Genomic DNA, 27,995 nt, shown 5'->3' on the forward strand with positions numbered 1-27,995 from the left:
ATTCAATATAACAAATTGATTCCTTCTGCAGTATAACTTACTGTAACGAAGACTTTTAGTTTTCAAATCTTCCATGCTTTATGTCTGCGTAACCATACATACCTCACATCTTCCTCTGCTTTGTACTATATTAGCTGAACTACCCATTATTACATTATCCAGTTGTAATTTTTTGCTTTATCACCCATGCTTTCATTTTAATCTTAAAACACTCATGATACTCATATTATTCTCATCCTACACCACCCAAAATTCAGTATCCTAGCAAAGTTCTTGAAACCCCCTCATTCTATACTCTAATGCCTTGTGGAAGATTTTTCTGTTACTTCTCTTATTGTCAGAAGCATATATTCAAACCCAATTCCCCTATATATCTTTCCTTTGACTCATATTCACAGGTCACTGAAATGATTCTTTTGGACCAGACTCATTTCACAGTTTGTCAGGCTAAACTCTGAACCCTTTAAGTGCAACTATGTGTAATTCATAGAATTCATATTATATCTTAAAAGGCAGATTTGTTATTAACTCAAAGTGTGGATATCAGTACTTTTGTCTTTGACAAGACATATCTTTTTTTAATGACTGTTAATATGTATTTTTGCCATTAGCCACATCAGTAACCAAACCAAAGACATGTGCAAGTGTTTTGGACTCAAACATACCCACACAGAAAATGAAATTGGAAGAATTGTTATCCATAAGAGTACAGTATGACTGTAAGGAGGGCTGTGTATGTTCTGCTACCAAATCTGACTTAATCACCAAAACGAAAGTATACTCATTAGGAGGTGATCTAGTATATATGCATCAATGGAACATTGCAGTCTTGTTTATGAAGGTTTTTGCTTAACCTAGGATATACAGTGAAAGTTATGGTAGAGATTTCAAAGAGGGAACTCATAACTGTTGCATATAGTAGGGAAGTTGATTTGTTTGAATGTGATTAGCTCAGGAATGCTGAACGATAAGAAGTATAAAGTTATGATACCATTTGTGTGTTTAAGGTAAAGACAGATGTCATAGCAAAAAGATTTTTGTCAGTAAATAAGCTCATTAGCTTTTCTTTTATCCTTTTCTAATTTCAACTTCTGGAAGGACTTTAGACAAGGCAGGTGCTTCATGGTTCATGTTACATGTTATTCAACCCACCATTTTCCCTCATCATCAGTAATCTACCCACTGTTGAGTTATTCAGGGGCTACTTGTTTATTGAACATATGTTGTAGTCTACTATGCTGGTATAAAAGTGTTCTAGATGCAGAAGATAGCTTGATATGATTTTTGTTGATACTCATGAGTAAATGCAGTATTGCTTCCATCCCTAAACTGAACAATAGCCTTTTTTCTGTTAGGCATATGCAAAACTTGTGGATATTGATATCAGTTATATATAAATTACAGTTGCATCAAAGAATTTTTCATATTCATTTGCATTATTGTATACTTGGTTACTTTAGATAACTATGAGAAACTATTGATAAACCTTCTTGTTAGGTTGGAGATATTTTCTGTTGTTCAGGCAGGTTGATTATCAGCTTTAGTTCTTAAAAATGTTGGATTTTGATTCCATATATTGTTTGTTGCAAATGCTTTTTTGTTTCTCCCATGCGTCTGCCATGTGCCATTTGTGTTACACGAAAGATGGTATATCCCAGTTGAAGGATTATGTTAATCAATTTTTTTTATCAAAACTTTCCACTAAGGCTTTTAGTTTGTGTAAAAATTTAGTGTGTGCTAGTTTTCTTGGAGGTGTTCCACTTCCCCTCATGTTAGATTTATAATTGTATTTAGTCTGTGGGCTGCTTGTTGTTGGTAATAGTGAGAAAAGTAGTTTTTATTCAGAGTAAATTTACCATTATGCCTGTTTATCAGTGACTTCACCAAGACGTTCCAAGTACTCATGCACTATTTAGTTTTATTTTTACCTAAAGTGGAGCTCAGAACTTGCACAAGCTCTTGGTTTGGTTATATTGGAATCAGCATAATGAGGAAATAAGTGTTCCTTAATCAAAGCTTTTTTGTTTTAATTAGTGTTGTCCAGTATTTTTGTTTTGCATGTATTGTTAGTATTGGCTTAGTTCAGTTGTAACTTGCAGAAGACAGGGGGTGGTGGAAAGGTTGGTGGTGTGTATGGAACTATTGGCAGGCGCCACAGCCTGGGTCTGCTTGTATCTTGCCAGCCCTCCACAACCCCCTCTACCTCTGTCACTACTACCTCTACATCTGTCACCACTGCTGCAGGACATACTTCAGGTGGAAGTGGTCAGGTATATCTTCAACCTTAAGTTCAGTTGCATCACTCTTTATGCTTTTGTAGTTGATACATGTGGTGTAATTAAATGCATATGGATGTGAATTGTAAGTCACAATTTTCCATGTTTAAGCTAATTTGATTTATTTGAATAATCTCATTAATAAAAGTTCATGACCTGAAAGTAATACAGAGTTACAAGTATTCCCATGGATCAGTTCTGCCAAAAAAAATTTGAAATGCCTATACATACTATGTGATACTTTGTCTTGTTACTTTAGGTGCTAGACACTTTTTTTATCATTTGTCAAAATATCACTCAGTGGCACACCAATGGCCTGTAAATAGTAAATGAAATTAATTTTGTGGTCAGTAGTGGTTGTTGTAAACATTTTTGAGCCACCAGTTGTTTCAGAGGAAAAAGTTTAAAGGATATGAACAGATTTAGAAATATTATTACACCAGAATTGGTATAAAGGATATGAAACAATAAATGAATATAGGTTTAAGTCTGTGGCTGGGTAGAGTTGGCAGGTGCTTGCATGATTCATTATGAACAGACTGAGGTAGATTGCAAAGGAAGTTGCTTCTTATCAGAAGTAGGCAGTAGCTTAAAGGATATTAGCCTTTTCTAATTTCCAGCTTTTGCACAGCTCTTCATAAGCATGCTTTACGTTTTCTTTGTGTAATAATGAGATAGAGTCTAATAGTTGTGACTTTTTTCCCTAGCTTTAGGAGTGCATTTGAAACTTTAGCTGTTATTTGAAGTTTAAGTTGCCTAAGGTTATATAAAAAGAAGCCCTTATTAGTTAAAGCCATGTACTAGCATCAGGTATGAATCTCTTATGCTGAAGCAATGACCTCTTCACATTTCCATATCATTTAACACCTTGCCAGCCCTTCTTGTCCTTTTCATACTATTTTGTTTTTCTTTTTTTGTTGGTAGGCAGACATGATAGACTTGATTTTTCACTTGTTATGAATGAGGATGATATACATGGTATGGGATTTGTTATTGATAGAAAATCCTCTTTCCAGTCATTTTATCCATGCATTGTCTATGTTTCATTAGCAGTTGTTTTGAGTTAACTTATAAACAAATCACCTTGGTGATATGGAATAAGTTATTCTACCTAAATATCCCTGTCATGTGAGACACCTAATGGGTCAGGGGACTGGAACACTCTTCTTTCATTAACACTTTCCAAAAACAGGAACAGAGGAAAGAGGCAAGCATGGGTGTCCATGAAGTTTCAGGCTGGGATGTCTTGAATGTGCATGGATGTAACTAGGATAATAAAAAAGAAATAAGTGCTGTGATTAGAGAAACTTGGATGTTCTGGCACTGAGTGAAACTTAGTAGAAGGGGAGGAATGTAGTATAGTTCAGGAATGCTGAAGGAATAAAGTCTGATGTTAAAAGAGAGCTTGAGTGTAAGAAGTAGAAGTAGTCAGTAGGAACATTTGGTAGGAGCCTCTGCAAACTCTGCACTAGAGTTGCCTTCTACTAGTGCCCTGTTAAGGGTGATGCAGTAAATGCTAAGAAGCGGCACTGGAGTTCACTAGTTATGGAGACACTTTTGCCGTTGCCACCTAATTGAGGGAGTTCCAATTGGAACATGTGTCAAAGATATAGATAGATATACAGATAGAGTGTAAGAATTGAGTTGAAGATGAATGTGAGATAGAGTGACAGCGCACTACAAGAGGTGGGTGATTGCTTATGCACCTGATGGTAAGAGGAGGAAAACTATACTTTATGGAAGAAGCTGAGTGAGTGCTTTAACATTTTTGATGCAAGGGATAGAATATTGATTCAGGGGTATCTGAATGCATGGGAGGGTCAAATGGCCCTTTTTGATATCCTGGGATCATGGTGTCCCTCGTGTGAATATAAATGGGAAGGGTTTTTCTAGCTGTGGGGTGAAAGAGAAATGGTAGTTAGATGGACTTGAATTAAAAAAGAAGTGCATACATAAGAGTATGATTTAGAAGGGCTGGAGATCCATGGGCATTATTTGAGTATGTACTAATTGTCTTGCATGCAAAGAGGTTTTTGTGTATGGAGGTGCTGAGAGAGGGAGCAGAAGGAATATCTTATCATTTCATTGTAGAGGCTGAGTGTGAAATTTTATGGCATCTAAAGAAAAGAGGAAATGACATATATGAAAGAGTGTGTGAAAGAGGAGGTGAGCTTACCAGTAGAGATTGATTGAAGAATGGCATAGGGTTAGAGGAAATGAAACAGGAAGGGGATGAGAAGTGAGAACATAGAGAGGCACCACTTATGTTTGCAAGTTAAGTGTATGGCATAGAAACGATAGGATGTGGACAAAAGAATTATGATAAGAGTTGGAATGAGGAAGTGAAACCCTTACTGAGAGAGAAGAGGGAGGGGTATGGATGGTATCTGCAGGGAAAAAGTGTGAGTGATGGGAAATGTACAAGAGAAGGTGGCAGGAGCTCAGCAGAAGGGTTCTGTATGAGAGCTAAAAAAAAGAGCAAATGAAAGATGGGGTGAGATAGTATCATTGAAATTCACAGGGAATAAGAAAATGTTTTAGAAATAGGTGACCTATGTGAGGAGAACAAGAGATTAAATGAAAGCAAAAATGAGAACAGATTGGGAAACTGTTGCAGACAGACAAAGTGAAAAATAGATGGAGTGAGTATTTTTAATGGAAACTTGATATGTGGTTGGAGTCAGTTCCAGATGAGCTTAGGTAAAATGATTATGTAATGAGCATGGTGGCAGAAAGAGATGTTGTAGTATTATTCGTCAGGCAGGTTGTGTAGTGAGTGCTATGTGTTCACCGTGTCTTTTGGCAAAATCTCATCTTAGTAAATTGTAGGTTTGTTAGTACACATTTTCTCTCGTTTCTCCTGCCACCAGCAGTATTGTATGCACAGTATAAAGTCTCTACAGGAGGCAGTAAATAGTTGCATATGACATTCTAGATAAACCCAGATGACAGATGAAGGACCTTCCATGATCAAATAGAAATAGAGATTTGGGGAGTGGACATCCACTGTGAGTTTGATGACAAAGTATACATACAGACTGCTTTTCCTTAGAAACATTTCTTCTGAAACTAATATTGCAGTATCTTAAAGAGTATTAGAGTTTTATAGAAAATTAGAACAGTATTCATAACACTAAGAAAATAACAGAAACCAAATGATGTGAATAGGAAATAAAAAATTGTGAGAGTTTAGATTCACTTGAGTTATTAGTTTATAGTGAGTAAAGATCAAAGCATCCTTGTCAGTGATAGTGAGGGCTGGAAGGTCTTGACCTTAAGAGTGTATCTCTCATCCTTGTGTACTCTCAGGACACCACATTGGAGAGAAAAGGGTTTTTCAATTTTCTAATCCTACATTTATGACAAAGCTGCATGTTAAATAGATATCTATGTTATTGTCTCAGTTTCTGGAAGCTGGACCTTGGACTATGCTCATGAAATAATTTTTTTCATGTGACTTTGCATATTCTATGATGCCATTATCCCTTTTAAGATGATATCTAGATATTTGATTGCTAGAATGTTGCTGCCTTCCGAGAGCGTCTTGGAAGTAATAGAGTAATGGAGCGCCCAAGACCTCGTTCAGGAAGTAGGACTTCAGATCGTTTACGAATTGAATGTGGGAGTCGTGAGGTGCACTCTGACACACCAGACATGAAGTCATTTGTAGAGCCAGAGGAAGAACACAAAGATGAAGGGTGAGTAAGTTAGCCTGTGGGACATGAAGAGGGAGAGAAGGAAACTGTGGGATTGATTAATCAAGGTTTTTCATATCCTACAGAATTGTTAAAGACTTTCCCTTGTCTCTTCTTTTTCCTTTCATTGACCTCTTTAAATTTCAATTAAGGCTTGGCCTTGATGTGGACTTCTGTCTGTGACTGTATCCTCCACAGGAAACAGCATCTCTACCTCCTGCTTCAGCGAGGTAGCGCCAGGAAAATAGACAAAAAAGCCACATTCGTTCACACTCAGTCTCTAGCTGTCATGTGTATTGCACTGAAACCACAGCTCCCCATCCACATCCAGGCCCCACAGACCTTTCCATGATTTACCCCAGACATTTCACATGTCCTGGTTCAGTCCATTGACAACGCATTGTGCCTGGTATACCACATCATTTTCCAGTTCTCTCTATTCCTTGCACGCCTCACCCTCCTGTGAGTTCAGGTCCCAATCACTCAGTCTTTTTTCACTCCTTCCTTCTACCTCCAATTCGGTCTCCTGCTTCTCCTTGTTCCCTCCACCTGAGACACTTATCCTTTTGGTCAATTTTCTCTCACTTTTTCTCTACATATGCTTAAACCATTTCAACAAAATACAGGCTAGGGCTAGGGTAGAAAGAATACTGTCCACGTATTCCATGCGCGTTGTAAAAGGCCACTAAAAGAGGAGGGGACGGGGGGCTGGAAATCCTCCCTTCCAGATTTTATCTTTCTAAGAGAAGGAACTGAGAAGGGAGCCAAGTAAGGATTTTCCCTCTTAGGCTCAATCCTCTTTTTTTAATGCTACCTTGCTAATGCGGGAAATGGCGAATATGTGTGAAAAAATATATATATTTCATATTTGCCATTTTCCACAATGATGTAAGGAACAGATGAATAAGCCTATGAGGGAAAAATCCTCACTTTGTCACTTTCTCTGTTCCTTCTTTTAGGAAAGTAAAACTCTAGGGGAAGATTTCCAGATCCTTGCTCCCACCCCTTTTAGTCGCATTCTACGACATGCAGGGAATGCATGGACAGTATTCTTTCTACCCTAGCCCTATCCTGTATTTTGTTAGTGTTAGATAGTAGTAGGTAGGAGCATTAGGTGGAAACATGAGGTAGAAGTAGTTGGTAGGAACTTAGGGAGGAAACATATGCTTAAAATTGAAAGTTTATGTTTTACTTTTACACATTTGGCGTGAGTTGAAGATATGCTTCAAAATTTTTATGTATTTGATCCATCCCATGGAATCAGAATTGAAATAAATGATTATGAAGAGATAGATAGAGCTCTAGAGTCAGATCCTACTACATAGGGATTCAGGAACCAGGGACTAGGAGAAAGCTTAATGGAAAAAATTTTACTCTGAAACAGGAAAAAAGCTTGTGTATTGTAAAATTCCATTTAAGTTGTATTTATATTACTGAATATTGCCATATACATGCAATCTTATTTTATTAATTTTTTCCCACCAGTGAAAGCAAGAAGGTAAATCTGAATTCACCATTAACGGAAATTGTAGAACTAATGCGTGATCCTGGGAAAGGCGTAAGCCTACTCAACCGACAGCCTGACCTTCCTGCACTTACATTTGTTGCTGCTGATGCTACTGCATGGGTTTGTGAACATGTAGAAGGGGCCAGCAATGAAATTATTGCTGTAGATTTGCTGCAGGTGAGTTTATGTAAATTTGAACTTCATGTCACTTTCATTGAGTACATCACATGAGGGACACCCAATGAGGAATTTTTGAGCCAATCCAAGTGTGAGATCTGGATATCATTTTTAGAATCCATAGTAATGCTGTTTGACCATTACTCAGGCTGTTAGAGATTAGAGGTCACATAGAAATATGAGAACTCATAATTATTACTGGGTATGTATTTTCTCTTGCAAAAAGTGAGTTCCTGATATATTGTAGATTATGTCTAAATTATCAGAAATGGAGGGAGTAAGAAAGAGGGGAAGCTGAGGAAAAGATGTAAGGATGGAGTGAAAGATGTTTTGGGTGATCAGGGCCTGAAACAGAAGGGTGTGAGGCAGGCATGAGATGTAATGACCTGGAGTGATGTGGTATAGAGGGAGCAACTAGTGTCATTGGGTTGAACCAAGGTATGCGAAGTAGTCAAGGAAAACCATGGAGAGGTCCATGGGACTTGCCTTTAGATAGGGGGCTTTGATTTTGATGCATTATATTTAACAGCTGGATATTGGATGTTAGCAAATGGGGCCATCCTTCATATGTTCCTGTCACTACCCCACTGACTCAGGAATTGGTGAAAAAGTTTGAGAAAAAAGATACCTATCTATCCTGTAGTTCATAATGCACATGATGGACAATATCTCTTGGAACACTGAATGAACTTGTATTATCTTTAACATTAGGGCTTTTAGTTACAAAGAAATTTGCTCGTGGTAATCTGCCCATGTGAGATTGCAAATCACCAGTGGTTTGAAGTCAAACTACTCAGCAAGAGTGGTATACCTTTCCAAGGTGATTAGGTCACAAAATCAACCCATTAGAAATGATGGAGTCCAAGCTCTCTCTGGATAGAAGTGAATGTTTTGAAGTATGTAAAATTCTTTCTATCCAGAATGGTATCCAGCACTCATTGTTCTTAGTTTGTGTTCCTCCCTTTCATTCCCATCTTTTTTGAAAAACCTTTCTCTGAACTGATAGTAGCCACTGTTGGGTTCTTGTTTATGTCCTAAGAATTATGAGAGAGGTTGGTACCAATGGCCAGGACACAGTGACATCATCAGGAGGGGAGGTCATTGATTAGTCAGATGGTTAACTTGGGCTCATCCAGGGCAGTTAATACAAAGTAGATGATTAATGATAAGTTAGAGGCATTTACCATTTATGAAAGGTAGGGTTCAAGAAGTTTCTATCCCCCTGGAGATCTGAGATATCTCTGTTTCATGGCTTTCAGGACACTGATCCAGAAGGAAAAAGTTTTTCGTTTTTCAAAACTTACATTGCTTTATAAGGCTGGCTGAGGAGTCAGGGCTTTTGCAAATGATCCATTTCTTGTATGTGGATCATTTCTTGTATGTATAGAAACAAGATTAAGTAGATATATAGATAGATAATCATTTCTTTTTGCAGAAAATGGTGAAAAATGAACTGATTTGCCATGCTTCAGGCGATAGTCAGCATTCATTTGTACATGGTTTCTTTCTCTACTTTATTGTAACTGGAAATAAAGGTGAGCAGTGAGACAGTAATGCATTGTAATATAAGATTTAGCTTTACTGAATTTGAATATTGTTGATAGTATGTGTTTGATAGAAATCTAACCCAAAAGAAATACTTTACTGTTTAGTGATCAGCATGAAACTAATGAAAATTGTGAAATATTCACTTTAGTTTTTGGAGTGTGTGAAAGGATAAAGTTGAGAGTCAGTGTGAAAAAAATAAGTGTATTAAGTTTAGCAGGGAAGAGAGACAGGTTGTTTGGAGTGTGAGTGTAAACAAAGAGAGCCAGGAGAAAATGTAGTGTTTCAGAACTTGGTAGTGAAAATAGCAGCAATTGGAAATATGGAGGCTGAATAAAGTGAGCCATATGGTGGATGAGGGGGCTAAGGTCCTTCCTGGGCACTTGAAGAAGTGTGTGGTGAGAGAGGTCCTTGTCTTCTAGGATAAAGAGGGTTATATTTGATGGTATAGCATTCCTGATGGTGTTGTTTAGTTGTAAGGCATGGACTTAAGATGAATATGTATGGTGCTCAGGTCTTAAGCAACCTTTTGACACCTCACAATTAGTTATGTTAACAGATCATTATGGAAGCTTTGATATGGAATTTTATGAGTATGTTATATATAAATGAGCTTGGGAAGTGAGTCAGTTGTTGTTTGCTGATGATACAGCGCTGGTGGCTGATTCATGTGAGAAACTGCAGAAGCTGGTGACTGAGTTTGGTAAAGTGTGTGGAAGAAGAAAGTTAAGAGTAAATGTGAATAAGAGCAAGGTTATTAGGTACAGTAGGGTTGAGGGTCAAGTCAATTGGGAGGTAAGTTTGAATGGAGAAAAACTGGAGGAAGTGAAGTGTTTTAGATATCTGGGAGTGGATCTGGCAGCGGAGGGAACCATGGAAGCGGAAGTGGATCATAGGGTGGGGGAGGGGGCGAAAATTCTGGGAGCCTTGAAGAATGTGTGGAAGTCGAGAACATTATCTCGGAAAGCAAAAATGGGTATGTTTGAAGGAATGGTGGTTCCAACAATGTTGTATGGTTGCGAGGTGTGGGCTATGGATAGAGTTGTGCGCAGGAGGATGGATGTGCTGGAAATGAGATGTTTGAGGACAATGTGTGATGTGAGGTGGTTTGATCGAGTGAGTAACGTAAGGGTAAGAGAGATGTGTGGAAATAAAAAGAGCGTGGTTGAGAGAGCAGAAGAGGGTATTTTGAATTGGTTTGGGAACATGGAGAGAATGAGTGAGGAAAGATTGACCAAGAGGATATATGTGTCGGAGGTGGAGGGAACGAGGAGAAGAGGGAGACCAAATTGGAGGTGGAAAGATGGAGTGAAAAAGATTTTGTGTGATTGGGGCCTGAACATGCAGGAGGGTGAAAGGAGGGGGGGTTGGGCCATTTCTTTCGTCTGTTTCCTTGCGCTACCTCGCAAACGCGGGAGACAGCGACAAAGTATAATAAAAAAAATAATATATATATATATATATAGGTAGCGCAAGGAAACAGACGAAAGAAATGGCCCAACCCACCCCCATACACATGTATATACATACGTCCACACACGCAAATATACATACCTACACAGCTTTCCATGGTTTACCCCAGACGCTTCACATGCCTTGATTCAATCCACTGACAGCACGTCAACCCCGGTATACCACATCGCTCCAATTCACTCTATTCCTTGCCCTCCTTTCACCCTCCTGCATGTTCAGGCCCCGATCACACAAAATCTTTTTCACTCCATCTTTCCACCTCCAATTTGGTCTCCCTCTTCTCCTTGTTCCCTCCACCTCTGGCACTTATATCCTCTTTGTCAATCTTTCCTCACTCATTATCTCCATGTGACCAAGCCATTTCAATACACCCTCTTCTGCTTTCTCAACCACACCCTTTTTATTACTACACATCTCTCTTACCCTTTCAGTACTTACTCGATCAAATCACCTCACACCACATATTGTCCTCAAACATCTCATTTCCAACACATCCACCCTCTTCTGCACAACCCTATCAATTGCCCATGCCTCACAACTATATAACGTTGTTGGAACCACTTTTCCCTCAAACATACCCCTTTTTGCTCTCCGAGATAACGTTCTCGCCTTCCACATATTCTTCAATGCTCCCAGAACTTTTGCCCCCTCCCCCACCCTGTGACTTACTTCCACTTCCATGGTTCCCTTCGCTGCCAACTCCACTTCCAGATATCTAAAACACTTCACTTCCCCCAGTTTTTCTTCATTCAAACTTACCTCCCAATTTATTGTCCCTCAACCCTACTGAACCTAATATCCTTGCTCTTATCCACATTTACTCTTAGCTTTCTTCTTTCACATGCTTTACCAAACTCAGTCACCAACTTCTGCAGTTTCTCACCTGAATCAGCCACCAGCACTGTATCATCAGCTACCAACAACTGACTCACTTCCCAAACCCTCTCATCCACAGGAGTGACTAGCTTAATATTCACTTTTTTGTCATGTTTATACATGGACCACTTAGGCATGTGATATTTTTTCCATTTCGGATGGGAAAATGCTTTTGACATTATAAATAAAGATAGGAATTTAAGAGAAGGTAGGAACCATTACAGTTGATGATATTAGTTGTGAATTTATGCACCATCTCATGAGAATTATCACACTTTGAATGTAAAGAACCCCTTGATGTTCTATTATTGTGAAAATTTAGTGAGAATTCCCCACCTTCTTGATGTAGCATTGCTTTCAAAAATGTAGATACAGTTAGAAACTTGCTTAAGAATTCTCATTTTATGTCAGTTCCATGTAAATACTGTATGGCTGAAAACAACTCAATTTAAACTAATGAAACAGTGGGTCCTAGTGAGGCTGTTTACGATAGTGGAAGAAATCAGAACATCATTGATTGATGTGGTATGAGTAGAAAGACTTAAAGATTTTTCAAAGAAGGCCTGTAAACTTATCGTATAGCAGGGGGGTGCAAATAGTGTTAGTCGTAGATTTGAAACAAAAAATTATTAAATCTATACTTCAAAGTATATATGGCATTGTTTTTCAAGAACTCTAATTGGTAAATCATTAATTGGTAAATCATTCCTTATCCTAATAGTTGTGTTAAAGAAAAAGCACTTTGCCTCATTTGAGGTAAAACGTTTGCCCACGAGTTTATATCCATTACTACAAGATATCTGGTGAATCTGTCCTTTAGTATCTTGTGACTTCAGGATTATCGAAGCCTTTAAATACTTTGAACACTTGGAGTAGATCACCTCTTAACCTTCTCCTTTCTAAGTAAATTAATTCAGTTCTGTTATTCAGCTCTCATAGGATTTACTTCTCTATTTCATTATGTTGCAAAACATTTTTCCCTCTTAGCAGTGGAGCCAGATATGGGATGTATTGTCTCCTCCGTTGTAAATACAGGTGCAAGAAAAAATATTTTAAAATAATTTTCATGGCTTTGTTATCTTGAATCACATCACCATATTCTGTAATTTATGTCCCAATTGATTGGGTAATAACTCTGTACTTCTAACATAACTATAGAACTCTTTAGGGTCTCTTTTGCTATTTTTAGCAACACACACACTTTATACTGACTTTTGCTTTGACATTGTCACTTAGTTTCTTTATGCTGATTTATGTTATTTACCTTGTCTCACTGGCTATTTGTCTCCGTGAGTTTCTTATGTGCTAGTCTCTTAGACAGCAAGCACTTCTTTATTTCATTGCTTCACCAATTTGGAGATAGTAGGTGGTAGGCAGCCAATGACCAGGGAGGTATATTACCAGTACCACCCACCTAGGTATCTGGAGGGTTAGGGACAGCTGCATAGTGAGCAAGCACCAGTGGTTGTCAAGTTGCACTCCTCTGACTTAGGTAGCTATCTTTTCTTTCTGCCTCATCCACACATGGACTACTGGCATTTTTTCCACAGACATACAGTCTCTCCTTGTCATACATAACACCTGACAACACTTAAGTAACACAGCTCATTCTTTGTCTTTAGATTTTCCTGCGGCAAGCACTACCTGCTAGCCCTATCATTTGGCAAAATGTTGGGAGCAGTAGATAGACATAGTTGGTTGTAACATTTAGGCTTGAGCATTAGTTAGAAGCATTTCATAGAAGTAGTAGGTGTGTACATTAGGCAGGAGCATTATGTAAAAGAAGAAAGTAGGAACTTTACGTAGGAGCCCTTGCAAACACTACATTAGAGTTGCCCTCCATCAGTGGCCTGTAAAGGGTAGGCACTAAAGGCTAAAAAGTGGCATTGGAGATCACTAGTTATGGAGACTCTATTGCCATGGCCACCCCCCTGAGGGAGTTCCAATTGGGAACTGACATCAGAGATATAGATAGACATACATGTATATATCAACCACTTTAGCCTCATTCTGAAACAATTCTGTCTTACACATAGTGACACTTATGTTCCCTCCACAACTTTGAAAGTATTACTGAATCTTTTCGAAGCTACATCCATATTGTTTTCGTAAATGATATCATCCCAGGCTTTCCTGTCAAGAGTGGTGCAAAGACCACTGAAATTTGCATGTCTCAAATCTAGTTATATTTTGCAACTTTTGTGTTGACCAGCATTAGAAGTCAGTTGAAATTTTTTTCAAAAGTGATTTGCCAGTGATCACATGTACCGAACTGTACTCCCACGTCAGCATTATGAACGAGATCCTTATTTGTAGCTAGAACTAAATCTAGTATGTTCTCATCATGAGTAGGTTTCTCAAATAATTGTGTCAGGTCACTCTCAAGCAAATTTAAGTATAGTCCATTCCCCATGCTACTTGTGAGGGATTCTCCCCACTTAGGTGCCAGTTTGTTATAGTCTCCCATTATGATTGAATCTTGTTCATTACCAGTTTCTACCAATTGATCCTAAAGTCTTTTATCTACTTCTGTTGTCTGTGCAGGGGCTCAGCCTATAATCTAATCCTAATGTTATTTTCTTTCAAGGTATATCTTTAATTTCAGCAAAAATGGAGTTTTTATCAATAGCTTCAACATTTTTTAGTAAGGGATTAAGATTATATTTGACAAATAGAGACACTTCCACTGTTTTGATTTTTCTTATCACTGTTAAGCCAAGTGTACCCAGGAATTGCATTTTTGGCTTAGAAATCTCTATTTTTGATATCTAACCAAGATTCCAAAATGACAATTATACCGTAATTTTTTTTTCTAAAGCAATTTTTTCTTACTTCTAGAATTTATTGTAAACAAAGGACAAAAATAATGTGGAAATATTATTTACACTTAGGAGTTCAATATTTTATATGTTCATGGGAGATACTGCATCCAACCTATTAAATGGGACATTGTGAATTGTGAAATGTAACTGAATCTATTGTCATTGGACATGATGCCAGTTATAGCCTTAACAGTAGCTTTAGTTTGTATAAATCAGACCCTTTCATCACTAAGAATATTGTGACCTTGTATATTCCCTTGTTTGATGCTCTGGCATACGAGAAGGCAGCCTGCCTTTGGGTTACTGTGTTCACCAGTCAGGTCAGACCTGCCATTATGTTACTCCTCATATCCTTGTTCTCCTCATTTTTTTGTGATCAAATACATTTGCGCTTGGATGTTTGAATTTCATCTTCATGATGGTGATGTTCATATCGGTAAGAATATCTTTGTCCTCATTGAATGCACTTTGTATTGGGTATGACTCCGACAGTTTTGAAAGTAAATTGACATGATTGAAATAGCTTTGTTTACTTGAAGTATTGTGTTACAGAACAAGACCAGGTGGGATATGATATGTGTACTTACTGGTCAGAGTGGCATGAAGTCGAGGTAGAACCTCTCAGCACTAAGCCAGGGGGTGTACCAGCTACTCCTCGATCTACCTCCCCATCCACTCCATGTCCAGCCTTCTTGCAACCTGACCTTTTACCCCATATCCCATGGAAAGGTCGCTTTAGTAAGTGTTACCTTCTCATAGATCTATATCTAGGGTTGGATCTTGCTGTATTTATAGAAACTAGAGTAAGTTTGAATCAAGGACAATTAAAAGAATGTAGATGATTTCGTACTGCACCACATCTCTCATGTACAGTGATAAGCACATTATAGAGCAATCAAATTGTGTATAATGATTATTTATTTATTTGTTTTACTTAGTCACTGTCTCCCGTGTTAACGAGGTAGTGCAAGGAAACAGATGAAAGAATGGCCCAACCCACCCACATACACATGTATATACATAAATGCCCACACACGCACATATATATATACGTATATGTTTCTACGTATACATACATATACATACACAGACATATACATATATACACATACATATTCATATTAACTGCCTTCATCCATTATATTATTATACTTAAGTGCTGTTTCCTACGTCAGCAAGGTAGTGCAAGGAAACAGACGAAGAATGACCCAATCACTCATATACACATATATATACATAAACGCCAACACGCGCACATATACATACATATACATACACAGACACATATACATACACAGACGGCGACGGGGCAAAGTGAATAAATAGATAAATATATATAGGGGAGAAAGAATACTTCCCACGTACTCCCTGCATGTCGTAGAAGGCGACTAAAAGGGGAGGGAGCGGGGGGCTGGAAATCCTCCCCTCTCGTTTTTTTTTTTAAATTTTCCAAAAGAAGGAACAGAGGGGGCCCAGGGGTGTTAGAGCTACTCCAGATCTAGTCCCGATCTCGTCATGTGTTCTGCAACCTGACCATTTTGAGCATAATCATGGAAAGACGTTTGTAAGTGTTACCTTAGTAGGATCTAGTCAGTTGGACTTGCGTATTTAATAGAAAAACTGGTAAGTTTGAATCAAGGACAATTAGAATTAGGTAGATGTGATCTGCACGATGATCCTATGTAAGCGAATAGGAATTAAGAGATGCGAAAGTGTGATAATTTTTTATTTATAATTTATTAGTCACGAGACATTTCGAGAGCAAAGAAGCTAGTGAGAAAGGGCTAATCCAACAATACTATGGTTACAAGCGGGCTATGAAGAAGCCAATGATATGAGTGAATGTTTCTGAAATAGAATGTTAAGGAAATATATCGACATTAAGTTTTATGTAACTGCTTAATGTAAGTATATACTTAATGTGAATTACAGACGGTGAAGGTAGTGCAAGGAAAAGAGGTAAATGGTTCTGCAGTTGAGGATATTCCAAAAAAGGCCCAGTCCTCTGTTCTTAGCGCTACCTCGCTAACGCGGGAAATGGCGAATAGTTTAAAAGAAAGAAAAGAAAAAAAAAAAAAATATATATATATATATATATATATATATATATATATATATATATATATATATATATACACATGTATATATTCATACTTGCTGCCTTCGTTCATTCCCACAAAACCATAGCTCCCTTTCCCCATCCAACCCCCACAGACCTTTCCATGGTTTACCCCAGACGCTTCAAATGCCCTGGTTCAGCCCATTGACGGCATGTTGACCTCAGTATACCACATTGTTCCAGTTCATTCCATTCATTTCATGCCTTTCACCCTCCTGTATGTTCAGGCACTGATCACTCAAAATCTTTTTCACTCCATCTTTCCAATTCCAATTTGGTCTCCAGCTTCCCCTTGTTCCCTCCACCTCTGACACATGTATCCTCTTTGTCAATGTTTCCTCACTCATTCTCTCCATGTGTCCAAACCATTTCAACACCCTTTTCTGCTTTCTTAGCCTCACTGTTTTATTACCACACATCTCTCTTACCCTTTCATTACTTACTCGATCAAACCACCTCATACCACATATTGCCCTCACACATTCATTTCCAACACATCCACCCTCCTCTGTACAACCCTATCTATAGCTCATTCCTTGCAACCATATAACATTGTTGGAACTACTGTTCCTTCAAACATACCCATTTTTGCTTTCCGAGATAACATTCTCTCCCTCCTCGACATTCTTCATCGCTCCCAGAACCTTTGCCCCCTTCCCCACCCTGTGTCTCACTTCCACTTCCATGGTTCTCTACTCTGCTAAACCCACTCCCAGATATGTAAAACACTTCACTTCTTCCAATTTTTCTTCATTCAAACTTGCATTCCAATTAACTTGTCCCTCAACCCTACTGAACCTAATAACCTTGCTCTTATTCTTATTTACTCTCAACTTTCTCCTTTCACACACTTTTCCAAACTCAGTCTCCAACTTCTGCGGTTTCTCACTCAAATCAGCTCCTAGAGCTGTATCATATGCGAACAACAACTGACTCACTTCCCAGGCCCTTTCATCCCCATCAGACAGCATGCTTGCCCCTTTCTCCAAAACTCTTGCATTTACCTCCCTAACCACCCCATCCATAAACAAATTGAACAACCATGGGGATATAACACACCCCTGCAGCAAACCAACATTCTTTGGGAACCAATCACTCTCCTCTCTTCCTACTCGTACACATGACTTACATCCTTGGTAAAAACTTTTCAGTGAAAATACATAGAGATATATGGCATCAGCTACTTTACTTTCATCATACATATTGATTATATCAAGCAGATTTCTCAGACATGAGTGATTTATTTCAGCAAAACCTTGCTGAGAATAGTTTGTTAAATGTTACTTCTCTAAATGGTTTATAATTCTATCTCAAATGATGGTTTCCATAAGTTTACCACCTATAAACATTAAAGTAAGTAGATGATAATTTCCAGGCAGCAACTTATTACCCTTTTTGAGTAAGACTGGCAAACTTCCATCCATCTGGAACTTTTCCCTTCACAAGCAACTTACTGAAAAGGGATTGAAGAGGGCAGTCCAGGAAAAAAGGGAAATCATGGATTGAAAGAGTAGTCAACCATTTTCTTTCAATTTTACATTTTTGCATTTTCTTTCTTCACACTTTGAACTTATGCAGACCATCAATAATAGGTTTTATCAAGTGCTCTTTGTGAGTGACCTCTTTTCTTGATGTTTTTCAGATTTGGTTTCACTGTGTCGATACAGTCATTCTGTAAATCATCTTTATTTCTCTGCTTTTCAGAGAATGGGCTATTATACAATGATATTTGTGAATTTCAGAATTATACAGAATTGGACAATTGGATTTAGACTGTAACAATCGCAGTGATCGGATTGAATGGGGACATATCAAGCACCACTCACTGTTTAACCCACTGCAGTCTTTTGAGATAATCATTCAGTGGTTATGTGCCACAGGGACCATAGTGACTGAACTCGTAAGTGGACATTAAGGATTTGAAACCAAATGAGATGAATTATTTTGAAAATATTTTTTTGCAATTTATACTGTGTTTTAAATCACTTTCAACATGTGAATCTACAAAAGGTCCTTTGAAAGGGGAAATTTTTCAAAATTATATTTGATTTATGGAATACTCTTCTGCCAACAGATGACGACATGGCAACGTAAAGCACAAACGTGTGGACTTCACCTTTTCCCTGTACCAAGTGATCCTTTTGCTCTACCATATTCTTGTAACTCTGATCCCTTGCGTGGTCCTATACTGATACCTCTTAATGTAGCTTGTCTCAGTGTTTCTGGAGCTGAACCATTCGCACAGTTTATATCTAGTACATGGGGAAGACGAATGCATCTTTTTCAGGTAGAGTACCGAGCTTTCAACCTTACTGTTTCCATTTTATTAATAAAGTAGACAGCATTATGTAATCATTAGTAATCAGCTTGTATATTTTTTTTCCTTTTCTCACTGACCAACCTTTCCCACTTTAGCCAGATAGCATCAGGAAAAGACAGCTAAGCCTTTGTGGGAGGAGTAATTTTTTTTTCCTTTTCTCACTAGCCAACCTTTCCCACTTTAGTCAGATAGCATCAGGAAAAGACAGCAAAGCCTTTGTGGAAGGAATATGTTTCAGCTCCTCCTCCTCTTCCTACATTTAGAAAGTGACATTACAGATGGAAAGGATTTCCAATCCCTCACTCCCTCCCCTCAGTCACCTTTATTGACATGTAGAAGGTACATTGATTGTATTCTTTCTCTCTTATTCTTAGGGCTAACTCATATTGTATGAATGTGAAGATTCTGTCATGTGTTTATTTGACTTTCTAATGTCTTAACATATGTAATTGTGATATCATCATGCTGGATAAACAGTTCATCAACCGTCTTCACTGAATTTTTGATTCTAATTGTGATTTATATTAGTTATTTACATCCTGCATATTTTCTTAGGAATATTTCCTGGAGTGGTGGTGGAAAAGGGTGTTTTTCATTCAGATTTTTTGTTTCTCACTATGAAATAAAAGAAATATATGTAAAAGTAAAGGGTATGTACAAACAAGAGGGCTAACATCTTTATGTGGCTGTGGTATAGCACTGAAGAATATGTAGATCCATGGCAGTGAATGGATAGTGAAGGAAGAGCTGAGGAGGGTGTGTGTCACACATAGTCACCATCTGAGGTATCAGTGAGTCACCAACCATGCTTCCTGCACATGGGAAGTGACCTTATGCTTACATGTGTCAAAATACCCTTGGGTTCATGGTAAATGATAAATAGTAAGTGTTCATCTGATGACTCCTAATGGCTACAAATATGAGTGCTGACATCTAAGGGTTGTTTTGGACACATGAAGAGATAACTAAGTTAGTCAGTCTTTACTATCTGAAAGATATGGCTAAGTTGAAATGAATGATGGAGAGAAATAACTAAGTCTATCAATCTGTGAAGCCCGTTCCATTCAGGCACTCCCTCAAGGGGTTGGCCACAGAAATAGAATCTCCATAACTAGTTAACTCTTGTGCCACTTCTTAGCTTTTAATGCCTCACCCTTAACGGGCCGCTGGCAGAGGGCCAGTCTACCACAGTGTTTGCAGAGGCTCCCACTGACTACTTCTACCTAAAGTCTCTACCCAAAAGTCCTAACTAAATGTTCGTACCTCCTACTATCAATTGCTCCTACCATTTTGCCAGGGCTAGCAAATAGTACTCACCACAGTAAATCTAGAGTTATGACGAATGAGCTGTGTGAGTTAACTGTTTTCACATGTGTGTGATAGGGAGAGATAACAATTCCTAAAATTCCTAGTCAAAACAAAATGTAATGGTATAATTTTATTTCTGTATGTGAACTTTTCTTATGCATTAGGAAGCTGTTTCAAGAGGTTCAGTTTTTCCATTTTCAGGAAGTTGATTCGGTTCATCTGTTAGTAGAATATAAATATTTTATCTAAAATGGACACACAGAGAGATAGATTATATCATATAGGATTTTTGCCAGAAAGAAAAAGCCTAGTGACTCAAAATGATTAATGAAGAAAAAAGAGATGACATTATTAAGATTCCATGTTTGTGCAGCATTTGATTTTGTATTTGTTTTCTTGTGTCTGTGAACTCTAGTATAGGTTAGTTTTATAAGTATTACATACAGTATGAATTTACTGTAATTTTTTTTACATTAATTTTGTCATGGCTCAGTATAACTAATTTTTGCTTTTTCTGCATTAGGAAGCTATTCTGGAGAGGTTTGGTTTTGTGCCCTATGTGACTGAAGCTCACAGCACGGAACAAAATCAGTATGTTCATGTCACAGGAAGCATGTTTGTGATGATCCATTCTCCTGGAACAGGAGTACACTCCCATCTTCCTTACCAATCAGAGATATCTCGTGGCCGAACTCCCACCAACCCTCTATCATCATCAGTTTCATCTCAGGTAAGGTGATGAATGCAGGTAAGATGCATTTCTTTCTTTGTCTTATTCCTCCTTTCATACCTTCAGTGATACTGTCATAGCTCAACCTCTCATCTGCCATGTATCAAGCTGGATATACTACTTGAACATTTTCATCCTTCACTTTGTGATGTGTTTCTTGGACTCGTTTATCAGGAAAACTATTTATCAGCATCTCTCAGGTTTTGTTCTTGACTGTTGATTATTGAAATTCCTCTTTTTTAACTTCCCTAATGTAAAGAAAGTAAAGCATATATATGATAAAGGATAACTTTTAATTACTTGAAGAAGCCATTGTGTTATGTTAGATATCTAGTTGAAAATTTACTGAAGAAATGAAAAACCATATACAGCAATGCAAATGATAAAGAGCATATATTGCTTAATATATGAACTTAAAACAACTTACTTGATTTACTTTTGAAAAAGGAAAGGCATGATGTACCTTCTTCATCTTCTTAGAAAATGTATATGCACATTTTTAACCTTTCTGTTAGATGTATATACAATAAATATATACTGCTACCATATATGCTGAAATATTAAAATTTTTCAGTAGTGTTTACAAGGCATAAACATGTAGCACTAATTTCACCATGCATTTTCAGCTATCATCTAACTGAATCATGCACTATAAAAAAAAGGGAAACAAGCCTTTAATTTACAATCTTGTGAAATTACTAATTGCATTGTTTTAGTCTGCGCATTACTTTAAAACTGTTCATCTTGGCCCACTTTAGTGTAGTGCTCCATTTCTGGAGATTTAGTTTATTGTTTTATTCCTCTGCAGCATTGCACAGACATTTTATCACTCTTGGACAGTCCCCCGTTAGCATTAAAGAGAGAGAGAGAGAGAGAGCACTGACTCATGGGATCAGTACACTGTTTTACTCTCAAAAATAGGATCTTTCCTCCAGGATAACAATCTCCTCGACTTCCATATTGTCTTTATGGCCAGCTGATGCTCATTCATAGAGACTCATCAATCATACAGCAATTTCTCCATGTCTAATATATTATGGTACATTGGTGAGGTGGTACCACTCACACTTTTGGTGTATGAATTAACCAACCATTGAATATGTCTGTAAGCAGTGTCTCCTCATGACTTTTGCATCTGTGTTTCTAGTAGGTTAGATATTTATTTTATTATTTCTGTGTTATTAAGTCATGACACCTATTATACTTTGTCCTTTTGTTTGAGCTCTATGAATCACATCTGTTTATCTTAGATTTCTAGTGATCATGAGTTTAACTTACTCTTCATTGTTGTGTACTATTTTGCTTAGTTTTGATTTTGCACTGCTCCTGAGTCCAAGTTTCTCTCCAACAGACCTTTAGAACATTAACTAATTTCTATATATTAATGTAGACTTTTGGGATGTTTTGCATAAAAGCAATCATAAACCTTTGTTGTAGGTAATGGGTCAGCATACCCAGTGATCTAGGTGTTCTACATTGTTTTGGTTCATATGGTGAGTTATTGTCATCACCTTTTATCTGCTGTCATCTTTCTGAGGATTTTTCACAATTTAATTTCCTTCAAAATCACTGGATCAAATGAACGAGAACTTTCAGAAATGATTTATGAATGGTCCTTTATCAAGTGTACTCTCTTCATGCATATTCAACTTAGGATAAGCTTTCACAGGTCTTGTGGTCTCTGATTGGCTGAAATTTCAAAACTTTTCTTGGTGGAGATCAAGCAGGTTAAACCAAAACTTTACAAAAGTGATTGATCTTACTTCCAGTATGGATGCTAGGCCTTATCTCTAAGGAGAGTATTACAGGCTTACCTAATCCTTTAGTGTGTTATGTCATGCTTTTCTTTTTAAGTATTTTTCTTTTTTAAGGTAATTAGAATATTTCTGTTATTTTTATTATACTTTGTTGCTGTCTCCCACATTAGCAAGGCAGCACAAGGAAACAGACAAAAAAATGGCCCAACCCACCCATATACACATGTAGATACATAAACACCCACACACGCACATATACATACCTATACATTTCAATGTATACATGCATATACATACACAGACTTATACATACATACACATGCACTTATTTATACTTGCTGCCTTCATCCATTCCTGCCGCCACCCTGCCACACATGAAGTGACACCCTCTTCCCCCCACATGTGCGCAAGGTAATGCTAGGAAAGGACAACAAAGGCCACATTTGTCCACACTCAGGCTCTAGCTGTCATGAGTAATGCACCCAAACCACAGCTCCCTATCCACATCCAGGCCCCAGAAAACTTTCCATGGTTTACCCCCAGATGCTTCACATGCCCTGGTTCAATCCAGTGACAGCACGTCGACCCCGGTATACCACATCGTTCCACTTCACTCTATTCCTTGCACGCCTTTCACCCTCCTGTATGTTTAGAATATACAGGGTATATTATATCATTATCCCAGAAGATAGGGGAGAAAGAATGCTTCCCACATATCTCCTGCATGTCACAGAAAAAGTGATTAAGAGGATTGAGAGTAGGGGGCTGGAAATCCTACCCTCCCATATCATCACTTTCTAAAAGTAGAAACAGGAACCAGGCTGGGATATTTATTCTGAGGCTCATTTGTTTATACCTGATACCATGTCACTATGGCAGAAAAAGGGAAACAGGTATAAAAACAAATATTTTATGTTTTGTTGATGAAATTTTGTGTTGATACACTTGAAGAAATGAATTGGAAGGTTTCTTCCCACAGGAGATTCTTGAGTTTTGATTATGTTTAGGATGCCGAACCTTATTGCACTTAGTTTACCAGCTGTAACAAATTCATAGATAAGTCCTGGATGGCAATTTTACTAAGGCTTTGTTTGTATCTAGTACAATGAATCCTAGCTCATTTTGCTGGCCAAGTATTGCAGATACTTGGAAAAGTTGCCCAAGTAAGGATTTTCAATGAAGCTTTAGCTTTATGAATTGATCAGTACCCCATCTCTCAATATTAGCCAGTAGTAACATATCTTTGAATGGAATGGTTAGAGGAGCTTTGCTTGTACATACATAGTATACAGAGCCTTAGCTCACTTTCATGACCAAATATAACAGATCCTTAGTTTAATTACCAAGGATGAGAAGCTCAACTGAAATTTGCGGATCCTTTGTAAGGGAACTTCAATTCTTGTTATTGGCCATTTGCGACAGATCCTTGGACAAGTTACATTGGAATTGTATCTCCCATTCTAAATTCATCTATGGTTTGGGTTTGACTTGCAATTCTGGATTAAGTGAAACCTTAGTTTGCTTGGCTGCAATGCAATATTTTTTTCCAAGAAGCTGTGGATCCTTGGTTAGGTAGGCTGCATTGCAGTGTTTATTATCAAGAAGCTTTGGAACCTTGGTTTTCTGTGAAGTTGATAGTCTTCAGAGTCTGTGTGGGACCCACACAGAACTATTGATTCCATTTTAGGTTTTGATATCAAAAGAACAAACAGGAAATATAGAATCATGCCTACACTGTTTTTAACCCAGTTTCAAATATAATCTTTCTAGGAGACTTAAGCCTATCACACATAAGATTAGGAAATCACTTAATTAGGAAATCAATGTTCTTCCTCTTTCATATGGATATACCCTTTGTTGCTCACAGGGCATGCTTGAAGGTGAGACATATCAGTGTTGAAATATTACAAATTGTCTTTCTAACAAGCACAGCCCTATGAGAATCCAGTTATATTTCCATCCCATCCTTTCCCTCCTTTTAACTTTAAGTTTTAACAGTAATAAGCCTGAGGCTGCTGTCCTCAAAAGTGCAATCTCTCCTTGTCCCACATAACACTTGACAAAACGTACTTCATTCCTCGTAACTTTAGATTTTCCTGTAATGAAGGCTATGTGCTAGCCCTGCCATTCAGCAATATGGTAAGAAAATAGATGGAACTAATAGGTAGGAACATTAGGCAGGAGTATTAGGTAAAAGTTATAGGTTGGAACATTATGTAAACACATTAGGTAGAAGTAGTCTGCAGGAACCACTGCTGTAGAGTTGACCTCTGCCAGTGACCTGATAAGGGTGAGGCACTAAAGACTAAGAAAGAGCACTGGAGTTCACCAATTATCGAAACTCTTTTACCTTTTCCCTCCTTGATGGAGTTCCTGGAGGGAACAAGTGCCAGAGATATAGATTAGATAGATAAAGGTTTGGTGGCCAAATGAGACCACCCCTTTACTGTGCTTGGGACATGATAAACATGTGTGTTGCCTTATGGTTACTGAATCCCTACAAGCAAGCATCAGCTGGCTTCATAGACAATATGGTAGTCAAAGACAGTGGTATCGTAGGAGATTGGTGGTATCTTAGGAGATACACCCTACTTTGAGAGTAAAATGGAACTTTAACCTCATATGGACATGTGATGCTCATAGCATTCTGCCTATGGTAGAAAAATGATTCCTCATTCTTTAGGGCCAACATATTTGTTCATCTCATTTCATTTTTGGCATATGTATTGATCATTGCATAACAGGCAGCCACACCAAAAGCTCAGACCTTTTAGCTGCTTTCTAGCCTTAGATACACTGATTTACATTTTTCGTTTATCTATTTATCATTTCCATTATCCCCTCTGACTCCAAACTCCTTTTTTACAGCCACTCTTCTACTGCTTCCTGCTTTTGATATCATATCTCTCATTACTCTGAGCTTCTCCTTTAGGACTGCACCCATATTTATTCCCAAAGTTCCGAATTTACTCAACTTTTCTTTCTTTATCACTGCTCATTATATAATTGTCTTGTAATATTTTCAGCCCTGTTGAGCTTAGATTTTGTAACTGATAACCAAGAGCACATGCAATTTGCTGTTATCTAAGTATTTCCTCATTTTCATTCATGCCAAGTGCCATAGCTTTTATATTACAATCTATAGCCTCAATCAAGATTGACCCTGCAGCTTTCATCACTGTTTTGAGGCATTGCTCCACTTCATTTCATCTTTATTTCACATGCCCTAAACATACCTGAATTATCCATTCTGAAGACATCTGTCAGTTTCTCAAACTTTACTTCCCCTTACATTGCACCCAGTCTTACTCATCTTTATTGTATGTATTTACATGCATACTGCTAATAGTTGAGAAAGAATTCACCTCTAGTTTCCATATTTTCTAATGAAGACAGGGTGTTAACCAATTACACTAATTTATTCAGAACCATCTGGAGGCATTTTCTCCAACTAATGGTATTAGTCAAGGACTTACCTTATGACGTAGGGTTATGCCTACAATATACTTACGTGTTGCAGCAAGGTTTCACTTAAGTAACCAGCTTAGCAGCCTTCCCAATCAACACCTGTCTCAAATTCATATTCTTTTTCTTTCCTTAGCCTATTTTTTGCTATTTATTTTCTTGCCACTCCTTCAGTGATCATGACCTGTCCACATGAATATCATTTCCTCTTTCATCCCTTATTCCTCTTTCCCTTTGTAACTGAACTCTTTCCCTACTTATGTTTATCCCAGTGCATTTAATCTTCAGTTTTTAAAATGTAGAGCATGCACACATCTCTCACCTCTGCATCCTTGATATGTAAGGAAAGTTCCACTGTCATTGTCATCACACTATTTGGTGTGGTCATTTTCATCTTCCTTTACATCATTAGAAAGAAAGCACTCTTTTCAGCATTAGGAAGAAAGGACCTATACTGAAGATTAGGGAGCCATCAAGTTCATTGTTATTATTTTGAAATTTAGGCATTTCTATTTTCCACTGAGAAAATCATTGGGTTCTTCTGTCTTTTTATGAGATCACATAGGCTAATGAAATTTCTTCCATAACTAGAAGAAAATTGGGAAGTTTCAGGAAAAAGTGCATACAGACAAAACATGTTCATCTGTGGGCACTAACAGCTGAGTTCAAGCTCTGCAAACAAGGCTTCCACAATTCCTGGCCTAATTTTGTGTGTGCACAGTTTGTTCTGCTATGTCACACCCACTGGCAGAAAAATGAGAGTTCTGAAAACACCACCTTGACTTCAAGTGCATCACGTATACCTATATTTAAAGACTAATTCAGAAGTTGGCCCAGATTGGGTAATTGTGTGGTGAGTAAGACACTCTGTTACTGAGTGTGATTCTGCTCATCCATTCATTTAGGTGCTGCTGGCTTGTCTTCCCAGTTGAGCATTGCAGGTTTAAGTAAGGATTTAGAAAGACTTTGTTGGAGTTTTCAAGGTATGTGATTGAAAGTACATAACCCTTTAACCAAACCTTAAGCAGCCCATTTGAAGTGGTAGTATTCAGATGTAGCATTTGGATTACCAACACCACATAGCACAAGGTATTTCAAATTCTAATGAGCCAAAGGCCAGCATTGTTTTGAAATCTCTTTTGTAGGCCAAATTTATTGTTGAGTGTATATGGTTATCAGACTACTGCAGCTGAAATGCTGACCCCAGACACCAGTGCTCCTAAATTTATGGTAATATCATAATCAAGGAAAAAAGTTTTGATTATTTTATGGATTGAGAAACTTGTCCACAGGCCATAGTTTTACTGGTAGCACATAGCTAGTTAGACAGACCTGACTGAGTACCTGTGACTCCACCATAATTTTCCATATGAAATGAAAACTGAATAAGGCTGGAAATATTCCAGGTGAAGGTAATATAGGGAAGATTGTAGGATTACCTTTGAGCATGTAATACCTCATCAGTTTTTCTTGTCCAGTGTGTCACTTATTCATACAGCCAGGCTGCAGCCTTCCTTGTCCTACATCTCCAGTCTTGGTTATTGAACTCCACTATATATAAAAAGTCTCGTTTAATATAGGGAAAGGATGTATTTCCCTTGGATGTATGGATAACCACATTCATTAGGTATTTCCTTTCTTCCCAAAGTGAAGGATGAGGGAGCAAAGAAATGGGTTTTGCAAAGGGTGCACAGAAGTAAGCATGTTATGTTTGCTTCATTTTTACAACACCCATGGTAGGAAATTCATGCAGTAAATTTTTGGATAAGAATAGTGATACTGTTCAGGCCACCTGTAAAACGATGATAAGTGCAATCTCATGTGAACCATCCAACATTCAGGAAAGCATTTTCTCATTATATTTCAAAGTTTTCTCGTGCAGGTAATATTAACATCTTTGGAAGTTCTGTGTGCATCAGAATATA

At 37.8% G+C, this 27,995-nt stretch overlaps 1 protein-coding gene across 4 annotated transcripts in view; it reads left to right on the plus strand.

The window, feature by feature from the left end:
• Iml1 (GATOR complex protein Iml1) overlaps positions 1–27,995 on the plus strand; it is a 124,706-nt gene that overhangs the window by 74,505 nt on the left and 22,206 nt on the right. For 3 of the 4 annotated variants that reach the window (XM_071694317.1, XM_071694319.1, XM_071694318.1), the window contains 8 exons: positions 2,100–2,270; positions 5,796–5,974; positions 7,457–7,655; positions 9,091–9,190; positions 14,924–15,109; positions 18,233–18,390; positions 18,565–18,777; positions 20,642–20,848. In XM_071694317.1, the coding sequence (XP_071550418.1) occupies positions 2,100–2,270; positions 5,796–5,974; positions 7,457–7,655; positions 9,091–9,190; positions 14,924–15,109; positions 18,233–18,390; positions 18,565–18,777; positions 20,642–20,848 (1,413 nt within the window). The remainder of the gene's footprint in view (positions 1–2,099; positions 2,271–5,795; positions 5,975–7,456; positions 7,656–9,090; positions 9,191–14,923; positions 15,110–18,232; positions 18,391–18,564; positions 18,778–20,641; positions 20,849–27,995) is intronic. The other variant, XM_071694320.1, reaches the window with a different exon arrangement.

Source organism: Panulirus ornatus, chromosome 57 (genome assembly GCF_036320965.1).
Source record: "Panulirus ornatus isolate Po-2019 chromosome 57, ASM3632096v1, whole genome shotgun sequence".
Taxonomy (NCBI): domain Eukaryota; kingdom Metazoa; phylum Arthropoda; class Malacostraca; order Decapoda; family Palinuridae; genus Panulirus; species Panulirus ornatus.